This window comes from Lactuca virosa, chromosome 4 (assembly GCF_052849685.1).
Source record: "Lactuca virosa cultivar CGN04683 chromosome 4, Lactuca_virosa_CGN04683_v6, whole genome shotgun sequence".
NCBI lineage: Eukaryota > Viridiplantae > Streptophyta > Magnoliopsida > Asterales > Asteraceae > Lactuca > Lactuca virosa.
This window is the reverse complement of record NC_136429.1, coordinates 151,900,653-151,912,249: the sequence shown is the minus strand read 5'-3', so window position 1 is coordinate 151,912,249 and position 11,597 is coordinate 151,900,653. Positions and strand designations below refer to the sequence as shown.

Sequence of the window (11,597 nt, the reverse complement as noted above, 5' to 3'; positions counted from 1 at the left end):
ACAACATAAATCGAGTTATGGACTTGGACATAAGTAGACTCGACGAGTCCCTCTTGGGACTCGGCGAGTCGGGGGGGTTTGGTCCTCCAATCTTCTATGATTTGAAGGGATCCAGTTAAGTTTAGAAGGGATCTAGACGAGTCCAGAAGAATGACTCAACGAAATAGACGTAGTTATGGACCTGGAAACCATGGGACTCGGCGAGTGGATGAACACACTCGGCGAGTCCAAGACAATCTCCCAACTCATGAAGACGGACTCGACGAGTTGTTCATACAACTCGGCGAGTCACAGACTAGACACATTATTAAGATGAAGATAAACTCGACGAGTTCAGGAAGAACTCGGCGAGTCAGATGAAGATTGTCTCGATGTTATGATTGAAGGAGAACTCGTCGAGTTCTTGCTAAACTCGACGAGTAGAGTCGGGTTGGGGGTAGATGAGAGGATTGGGACTCGGCGAGTTGTCGAGCCAACTCGGCGAGTCCGGTCAACTGGGAAGTTGACCTTGACCATGATGTGGACTCTAGCCAGGGGTAAAAGGGTCATTTCACCCTAAGGATAGCTATTAGTTCTGACTAAGTGTCATTGTGGAATTTATAGCCGGAGAGTCGCCGGAGCAGCAGCCAGATATCTTTCCGCTCAGTGTTTCAGCAGCCAGTTACGCGAGGTGAGTTTCCTCCTTAGGAACGGGTCTACGACCACAATGCCGGACCGTTTAGATATAGTAGTTCCGGATTTCGGTCCGATGTCGGGGTGATCCCGAGAAGTAGTATGTATGCCTGATGTCTTTGTGATTCATGCATGTTTATGTTATGTGCTTTATGTTCCGGACTTCAGTCCGATGCCGGGCAAGCCCGATGCAGTAGTTATATGTTTATGTTACATGTTTGTGTATATGTTATGTTCAAGTTATTCCGGACTTCGGTCCGATGCAGTGGGCAAGGCCCAAGTTATTCCGGACTTCGGTCCGATGCAGTGGGCAAGGCCCAAGTTATTCCGGACTTCGGTCCGATGCAGTAGGCAAGGCCCAAGTTATTCCGGACTTCAGTCTGATGCAGTGGGCAAGGCCCAAGTTATTCCGGACTTCGGTCCGATGTAGTGGGCAAGGCCCAATATGTGCTTTATGTGTTATTGTATGGTATGTGGTAGTTTGGGGGAGCTCACTAAGCTTTGTGCTTACAGTTTTCAGTTTTGGTTTCAGGTACTTCCACTAGCAAAGGGAAGGGCTAGGGATGATCGCATGGCACACACCACAGTCTTCAGCCTGGGAGTTTACTATGATATTCTGGTATGATATTTGACATGAGATTTGACATGTGATAGATCTTATGAGATTTTGAAACACATAGTTTATGATTTTTACACTTTGGTAATGAAATGATGGTTTTAATAATGTTTTAAAAACGAAATTTTTGGGATGTTTCAAGTTGGTATCGGAGCCTTGGTTTGAGGGATTCGGGCACACTTTCGAGTGTGTTTGAACTCAAACTAAGGAATTGGTATAGAAATTTTCAAAAAGATAATCATTTTTACAAAAAGGATTTTGAAAATTGAAAAGAACTTTGAAAAGAGAAAAGGGTGTGGTGAATGCAATCAGCCGAGCTCAAGTAAGTACTCCCAAATTACCCATACAAGTTTATGCTATGTTACGATTATCAGCTTTACTAGAACAACATGCTAGATTAGGACTAAGGATCTAGGAAGGATGCCTTATGTGCCTGTTATATGTGCTTCAGCTTTATGAGAACTGCATGCTAGTACAGAATTATCAGTATGATAGCCAGAGTAGTATATGCTTGATTATGTGTACTCGATGCTCGAATGTTGCTTGCTTTGTGCTTTTAGGAGTCTTAGTTATCTTTCACTAAGTAGTAAACGAATATGTTACGTTGCATATTGCAAGGACTGAATAATCTTAGAAGGTTAAGTCTAGCTCTATTTCGCAGCTCTTGTCTGAGTCTAACCGTTGTAGAGTAGGATCTCTCATTCGAAGAATTATCTAGTCTGAGTAATATGTAATAGTATTCGCTTGCTAGTTAGTGAAAGAAAGCAGGGACTTCTTATGCAGCTGATAGCGGAGAGTGGGTTGGTGATTACCCTAGGGCAAGCCTAGGAAGAAGTTTAGTATGAGATCAGTAGTAGTAGTAGTAGTAGTAGAAAGGACTTGGTGGAGTCGAGGCAGTACTTGAGGAAAGTACGGATAGATGTGGAAGGTAGTATGGGCCCGTACTACTGAAAGCAGAGGATCCATACTCGAATCAAATAAGGCTGAGATAAAACCAGGGAACTTGTAGTATGTGTGACCCCTCTAGCTATGAGTAGTATTTTGACTTGGTTTTGATGTATTTTCAGAATGGTGGTTTTACGACCCAAACCAGCGGTCGGCAGTTCAGATGCCGGGGAGGGATCAGGCTCGGGTTCTGGAGCCGGACAGTTAGATGAGCAGACCAGGGAGTTTATCTCCTCGGAGGTCACACGCAGCATACTAGACCAGAACCCTGTGATTTTCGGGTCAGTCAAGGAGGGTATCTTAGAGCTTCTGGATGAGAAGTTGAGCGCATTCCGTACTGAGATAACGGCCATGATGGGATCGCGCTCGTTGACTTTCAGGGGAGTTCAGAGCTTGTGGAGCTCCCGACTACCAGTATGTGCTTTATGTGTTATTGTATGGTATGTGGTAGTTTGGGGGAGCTAACTAAGCTTTGTGCTTACAGTTTTCAGTTTTGGTTTCAGGTACTTCCACTAGCAAAGGGAAGGGCTCGGGATGGTCGCATGGCACACACCACAGTCTTCAGTCTGCGAGTTTACTCTGATATTCTGATATGATATTTGACATGAGATTTGACATGTGATAGATCTTATGAGATTTTGAAACACATAGTTTATGATTTTTGTACTTTGGTAATGAAATTATGGTTTTAATAATGTTTTAAAAACGAAATTTTTGGGTTGTATTTTTGGGATGTTTCAATCTATATGCTTGTTCGTATACCGAGTTAGTTATCGGATTCAATACAGTACGTGATATTGAAATTACTTAGAGTTTAGAAGGTTTCTTATTAAGAACATTTTTGTGAAAATATGAAATTCTAGTGCTCTTTTCCTTCATGTGTGGCCTTATGAATATTGTTGTTCTCTTTAACATGGACACGTTTGGTGAAAATATAGTCAATTTGTATTCAAAGTGTCAGGTTTTCTAAAGTGCACGCAAGTTGCTCGACGAAAGTCCTGAACCAGATTTAGTTGCGTTGCATTAATATCAAGGTATATTGGCTTAATACAAGTATACAACTTTGCATTCCTTTGTTCATTTATAATCCATGGTATTTTCTTAGGATTTTACTGGAGTTCTAGCTGTAGTTGACCTTGCTTGTATATGAGATGCTATGAACAGACTCAGTGGTGACTCTAAGAAGATCAACCCATTGGTAAGTAATATTCTAATTATCCATTTCACATATTTTTTTAAAGCATCAACAATTTTTAATTCTTTCAAATCTTCATATTTCCCAGGTGCCAGTAGACCTTGTGGTTCACCATTCAGTTCAAGTTGATGTTTCAAGAAGTGCAAATGTTGTTCAAGAAAACATGTACCTTGAATTTCAACACAATGATGAACGCTTTTCCTTTCTGAAATGGGGATAACATGCTTTTGACAAAATGCTTTTCTAGTATTGTTCACTAGGTAAATATTTACACATTAAAACCACATCACAAACGAACCTTGCGAATAATCACTGTAATAAGCATAAAATGTTCAAAAATACAATGAAATGACAGTGAATATTGATAAATTGCAAATAATCACTGTAATTTCATGTTCAACTATCCGTCATCGAAATTGAATTCTATTGTTGTAGTTATTTGACTGTTTTTTGTGAAAACTTTGATGCTTGTTTATTTAACAAAACATGATTTCATCTAGTTAATTCATTCGTGTTTTTTTTATAAGTAAAATAACTTAGCAAATTGGCATTTGGCAATTCTCTACATCATGACCTAAAATTTAATGGAACATACATTAATTTTGAATATAATATCTGAAGTTGATAGAAAATATGTAAGATTTCAAGGTCTATATATAAATTAAATGTAACCTTACGATTGAAATTTAGAATGGATTCAAAGGCTTATACCTTTGTTGAAATTAAGATATGAGTTTTTATAGATCTAGAGATGGCATATATGGTAGTATCTTCATTATGTTTGGGTGCTTTGTGATTTTTTAGGATAAATCACCCTTTTTCATCCACATAAAATAGAATAGACATGTTGTTTAAGGTCAACATTTTAAAATCACTCATTTTCATTATAAAACTCCATATTTTTATATCATATGTTTTAGATGACGATCATATATTCATATTATCATCTCAAATGATCTTTTCTCGGGTATTTGTTAGAACATAAAGATTTACCACTTCATCATTATGTATAATGATTAACTTGAATTCTTTTTGTTCACAGCATAACAACTTTTGAGCACTTGAATTACACAAAGAAAAAGTAATTTCTAAATTCAATTTTTTTTTCTTTGTTTCCAGTTAATTGAACTTGGAATTCCTTTCCTAAAACCAGTTCAAAAGATTCCACCAATGTGGAATAGAATTTCATGGCCATGATTGCTTCCATCAAAGGTACTCAATATTTTCATTTTTTCTTTTTTATTAAAGACCAAAATGCTCTCATTACATATACAAAAATAAATAAAAATAAAAATAATTGTTTTATGCATTTACAATAAACAAAAAATATTTAAATATAAATAAAAATTTCATTTTTAGTATTGAATTCCATTCCGCCCAACCAAAATTTCACATTCCGATTTCAATTCCAATTTCAATCTTGAATTTTCATATCTACATTTGTAGTATTCCAATCATAACAATTTTCCAATCTTTAATTTACCTATTTACCACCCTTAAATTCACATGTAAATCACAAGTGAATCACATATGAGTTACATGTGTTTCATATGTAATTTACATATGAATCACATGTAATTCACAAGTACATCACAAGTGATTCACACATGAATTACATGTGATTCACATGTAACTCACATGTAAATCACAAGTGAATCACATATGAGTTACATGTGATTCATATGTAATTTAAATATGAATCACATGTAATTCACAAGTAATTCCCATATGAATTACATGTGATTCACATGTAAATAAAAAATGAATCACATATAAGTTACATGTGATTCGTATGTAATTTACATATGAATCACATGTAATTCACAAGTATATCATAAGTGATTCACATATGAATTACATGTGATTCACATGTAATTCACAAGTGAATCACATATGAGTTACATATGATTCATATGTAATTTACATATGAATCACATGTAATTCACAAGTAAATCACAAATGATTCACGTATGAATTACGTGTGATTCACATGTAAATTACATGTAAACCACAAGTGAATCACATATGAGTTACATGTGATTCATATGTAATTTACATATGAATCACATGTAATTCACAAGTAAATCACAAGCGATTCACATATGAATTATATGTGATTCACGTGTAAATCACATGTCATTCACATGTAAATCACAAGTGAATCACATATGAGTTACATATGAATCACAAGTGATTCACATATGAAATGTGATTCACATGTAGATCACAAGTGAATCACATAAGAATTACATGTGATTCACATGTAAATAACATGTAATTCACATATCAATTGCATGTGATTCACATGTAAATCACATGTAATTCACATATGATTCACATGTAAATCACAAGTGAATCACATATGATTCACATGCAGTGTTCTTGCATTAATCAATTTTTTTTTAAATTTTCTTGTAGATTTTGAAGAATTTGTGGAAAATATTAAAGAGATGAAAAATGAAAAATTGAAGAAAATATGAAAATCTTGATATGAAGAAATGATCATACTGTGAATCTTTGTAGTTTTATATTTTTTATATTTTATTTTGTATCGAATAAAATACTTGTACTATTATGTTTATAGATTGATTAATAAAAATGAGATTTTTTATGATTTACTTACGAATATTATAGTATAAGAAATATGCATATATGCATTTGAAAAAATATAAATATATATGCACCTAAAACGTTGATTTTTTTTGTTAAAAAAATTGGAGTTTTTTTTTAAAATATTCTAGTTTTTTTTTAAATTTATTGATTCATAAAAATTTTACTTTTTAAAAAAAAATACAGTTTTTTAAAAAATTACAGTTTTTTTTTTTTTGAAAAAAATGCAGTTTTTTATAAATGCAATTTTTTTTTGAAAAAATTGCAGTTTTTTTATAGTATCCTACTTTCATTTCTTCCTATTACAACACTGTACTTTGAAAAATCTATTCTAGTTATAACAATGTTTTCCTGAATTAAAGAAATTTTCACTACTATAATATGATAGATTTTTCAATGTAAAATGTATTATTGAGATTTTTTTGTAAGTGCAATGTTGCAGTTGGGTAGAAATTTCAAAATACAATGCCTTATTATATTTTTTTTTGAAAGTATAATGTTGTAATAGAAAGAAATGAAAGTAGGGTACTGAAATACATCAATAAATGAAAGTACATTGGTATTTCTTGAATTAGCCATTTGGAAATTATCAATTGATTATATTTTCAGTGGATTCAAAGATCTGTTTGATTGGCAACATTTTATCGAAACCTTGAAAGACGAAGTGCACATAGTTGAAGCATTGCTACCTGTTTATGTTGGACTTGAAACATTTTCCTAGACACCAATTTCATAGTCAAAGGTTTGACTCATCATTGACTTAATAACTTCCACTATTTCTTGGACTTGGCTTTTTATAAAATTTTGTTTTCTTTGAAGTCATCTTTTACTCTTTGTGTCTCAGGTTAGATATTTAAAAATGAAGATTGTGCCACTTCTGAAACATTACATGGTTGTGTACTACATGGTTGTGTACTTCACTCATAATCATGTCCAAACACGCTCTTTACTTTTATTGATTTGAAGACAATCAAATTTTCTTTAAATGAAGCTTTAGGTAGTGTTTGGTACGATGGAATGGGGAATGAATGGAATTTTCATTTCATTGGAATGAAAAAGACATGTTTCTTTTTCCTGATGGAATGTAATGAATCTTTACTAAAGGAATGTCATTCTTCCATTTTTTTTAATTCTCGATCCTTTTAGGGGCATTTTTTCACCCCACCATGGAATGGAATGCAAATTGCGATATAACCAATTTTTATTTATGTAATTATCATGAAACAGATCAATTTTTTTATGTTTTCATTATTGTAGTGAAATTGTTGAGTAACTTACAAAAATAGTCCCTTTGGTCTCTGATTCTTACCATGTTGAGTCCAAAACTGAAATCTTTTTCAATTGGTACTTATTCCAAGGCTGCATATCGATTTTGGTCCTTATTTCAAAGTACTAGAGACCAAAATTGAAAAAGTTTTCAATTATGAACTAATCATGCTAAAATCAGAAAACAGAAAGACCAATTTGTAACTTACTCTAAATTATAATATTACTTTTCTAATGTAACTAATTTCTTTAAAAACTTATTTAGGTTTGAATGAGCCTAATTATTTTTATATTTTTATCCTTGTAAACAGAAGTCCACTAATTATAATAAAATAATCGTTAGAGTGGAGTTAATAATTATACATGTATTATCAAAAACCATTCCTACAACCCAATCAAACATGATCATAGAATGAAACAACTCATTCCTTTACTTTGCTTATTCCATTACCATCATCATGTCCATTCCATTCCCACCTCATTTTATTCCTACCTCATTCCATTTCATCAAACCAAAACCAAACAGATGCTTAATTTTTCTTATTTACCAAAATCTTCATTATTCAATTGTTTTACATCTTCTTTGTTCTGGATATGAAGTAAGTCATTAGAAAGAAAAACAAATAAACGCCTCAAAAAAAAAACTTGGGGAATGCCCTTTGTCGTCCAAGTGTTACAATTCGTACGATTTTCTTTATGGGCTTTGATAACATTATCAATGTTTCAGAATTGATCACATAGGATTCAAGTACTTACTATTTATCTATAAACTTTTTTAAAAAATGTAAAAAAATAATAATAAATAAATAAATTGAAGGGGTGCTATAGAAATGTCAAGTTCGACAAAAGCCAAATCCACAACAAAAAAAAAAAAAAAAAAAAAATCTTGTTTTGAACGTAACCCTTTAGTCGAACAAAAAATACAGAATTTCATAAACTTAAACCTCTTGAATTCATTTTTAAATTTTTTTCTACTTATTCATTTTGGATGCCTACTCATCCGAAACCATAACTACCATGCTAACAAAACTATTTTCTCAACAAAATGAACAAATTATAACATTTCTTTTCATTCCCTCTTACATTTGTTGCTTAAAAAAAGGTCAATTCTCCAACAAAACGACATGTAAAAGTTACATTTGTTAAAAGGGCTTTGTTTCTCACCTAAACATAAACTCCCGATAATCTACTCTTCCCTCATTCTTTCTCTTCTACTTTTTCTTCTTTGATTTGTTCGACTGAGTATAAGCAGTCCCCTGTGCAAAAAAAAAAGCAACTTTTATTAAAACAAATAATAACAACCAACTTTCACAAATGTTCCAATTTGGTACCTGAACTTAGTTTTTGTAACCCTAAAGTTCCCTAAACTCTCAACTAGAGTTATTTGAAAAATTAAAAGAGATTACTTTAATACTTTGTTGTTGAATAGGATTTTACCTTTTCCATAAATGGGAACATTGCAATTTGTTAAAATCCAAAAATCAAATGAACTTGAGTTTGGGATATTTTAGATAATATAATTACGAAATTTTCATATTAAAAAAAAACAAAAAGCTTTTTTGGTTGATATAGCAAGAAAAATACAAACCTGTAGCCACTCATCCATTGATGCATCAACAGTCTTAGTTCCAATTTCCACCTTTGCCACCTTCTTAGTTTTCTGCATATAAAGCATAACACATATATGTAAAACAAAACCAGAAAATTGAGTGATAATATCAAGAATCTAGCAATATACTTTCATTTCTTCCAAATACAAAGCAATTTTCATTGCTACAATTGGGTAGATTTTTTAAACTACAATGAACTAATAAGAAAAAAAAAATGAAAGTACCATTATAGAATTATGATTGTGCATCATTACCTTGGAAAGATTTTGCATTTGACCACGAACCCACAATCCAAAAAGGACAAAAAGGGCAAATCCAAGAGAAATAAGGAATAGAGTCTCAACACTAACAAGTCCACCAGCTTCAGTGACTTCAATAGTACCATTGTAGAATATGTTTTGATATGGTAGCTGATCTACCTCATAAACTATCATTCCAACAAGATCAAATGTCCCAGCCTGCAAAAATAAAGATTCATATTTAATCCAAATGTCAAAATTTAAAAAAAAAAAATTCAGGCAACAAATGTGTAAACATGTATAGAAATGATAAATGTACCTGTAAGTATTTGCTGACAGCAAATGTGTAAGGGAAAGTAGCTTGAACTGAAGCAGGAACCGATGCATTGTTGAAAGACTAACAATAAGTAGAAGGAATTTAGAAGCTTTAAATGACTATTAAGATTGATTATCAATCCATAAAAGAGAGTTCATGAAGAGTTATTACCATAGCTGTGAGATTCTGCACCAACATGTGATGATAAGGAAGATGAATGCTGGCATGAATGGCAAGAACTTTCACATTTTGTTCCCCTGTTCGTCAAGCAATAGTAGATTGTTAGGAATCCAATTGACAGGTGGAGCATTGATTTGATAGAGCAAGAACCGAATGTAGATAAAACAACAGAATGTTACTTGTTACCTTCATTTTTCATTCCAATTAATAGCTCAGTCTCTTCCCCTGCTACTACCACTGAAGAAACAGAGAGAAAAAAGTACAACATTAATGTTTACAATACAATAAGAATGGTATAAAGAAATTCTGTCAAGAGTTGAAGAGTATATGTGAGGATGTTTGACTTTGTGTAATGAGTAAACAAGTTAAGTGAACTTACATTTTGAAGGGTTCTTTGGGAAAACACAGACTGTCTCCACACCTGAAGCTGGACTAAAATTCCAACCTTCAAAGTTCTGAGAGTCATCACCAACAGCCCCACTAACTCTTCCTTCCTCAACAGTTTCAGCAACAAGATCAGCATCAGCGTCTGATTCAGAGTCAGACTGACACCTAGCAACTGAGAACAACACCATTAATGACAACCACAACGTGAAGAATCATATCATGTAATAAAATCGTAAAATAAACAGCATCTACAAACGGAGAGCAGCTCATTGAAGTCAATGCTCGAAATTAGGTTTCAAGTTGGGGATTTTTTTATATAAGTAGCAGGTTGGTAGCCAGTGGAAGCTGAATCCATGCGGTACAACTACATCTCATCTAAAAAGAAATCCATAGATGAGTGACTGTAATTCTTCAGAAGGTATGATCAATTGAGAAAAAGAGCATATAAACACTTGAAATACGGAGACCCTTATAAGATCGATAAATGCATGTCCAATTAACTAAACCTAGACACCAAAACGATTGATAATATTCTGGTAAATCGCAAGTCAAGTGGACAAATAGTGCACCAAGTACTTACCCGAATAAATCAGTTAAACAATTTCACAAAGTCTACTAAGGTAAAGACAATATGAAAAGTCAACTGCATTGAAGTAACTACGACTAAACAGAGCATTAACACATCGAAAACACATAATTGATGCTGAATTACAATAGAAGAACAAAGAATATCAAGCTAGTAGAAATGATCGAGTTTGAATGAAAAAAAATAATAATGTGCAAGTAAATTGGATCTTGATCTGAATCGTAAAAGAGCAAGTAAGAAGCAGAAGAAATGAAGAACGTAGATCTAATAGAATACGCATACCTTGAAGTAAGAAAGAAGAGGCGAAAAGAAGAACAGCCAGGAAGAAGAAAACCCTAAACTTCGCCATGATCGAATGTGAGGGGAGATACTAGAGAGAGTCAACAGCGATATCACCGAGGGTTTATAAGAGGAATTGTAAACTGACCCTTTTTGTATTTGTAAGAAAAAACAAGACGAAAGGAATTGAAGTTATTTTTCTAAGTGGTAACTATTCACATGATTTTTTTACTTCGATAATGTCTCGTAAATAATAACAAGAATTAAAAAAAGAAAATGATTCGTACACAATAATTTTTTGACGTACATAACAATTTATTTTATAAAATTGTATAATACAACATTTTAAAATATAAATTATTATATATGGAAAAAAAATTATTACGTACGAATCAACTCACATAACTAAATGAGTATATTATTTGAACCATGACCTCATATGACATATGTGTGTGTGGCCCCCTACACATGTAACACTTGAATTTGGTAAGTTTTACATTTAGCCCTTTCATCTAAAAAGTTTTCAATTTGGTCCTTAAGTTAGTACGCGGGGCGTACTAGGTGGTACGCTTAGCGTACTAGCCTGATTATGATCGTGGATCCCATCCACGTACGCTGCGCGTACGTGGAGTACGCATGGCATACGTGGGCTTTAATGAAACCCTAATTTTTAGGGTTTGCACCCTATTTAAACCT

The 11,597-nt window shown here is 33.3% G+C and overlaps 1 protein-coding gene across 1 annotated transcript; it reads right to left on the bottom strand.

Annotated features, from left to right (window-relative positions):
• Positions 1-8,336: 8,336 nt before the first annotated feature.
• LOC145107552 (translocon-associated protein subunit alpha-like) lies at positions 8,337-11,059 on the bottom strand. Its single transcript, XM_079044457.1, has 8 exons — positions 10,905-11,059; positions 10,029-10,208; positions 9,836-9,886; positions 9,641-9,726; positions 9,473-9,550; positions 9,169-9,372; positions 8,893-8,964; positions 8,337-8,560 (listed from the first exon to the last, which is right to left on the bottom strand). The coding sequence occupies exons 1-8, from the start codon at positions 10,969-10,971 to the stop codon at positions 8,516-8,518; spliced, it is 783 nt and encodes a 260-aa protein (XP_078900583.1). The 5' UTR covers positions 10,972-11,059; the 3' UTR covers positions 8,337-8,515.
• Between the last annotated feature and the right edge of the window lie 538 nt (positions 11,060-11,597).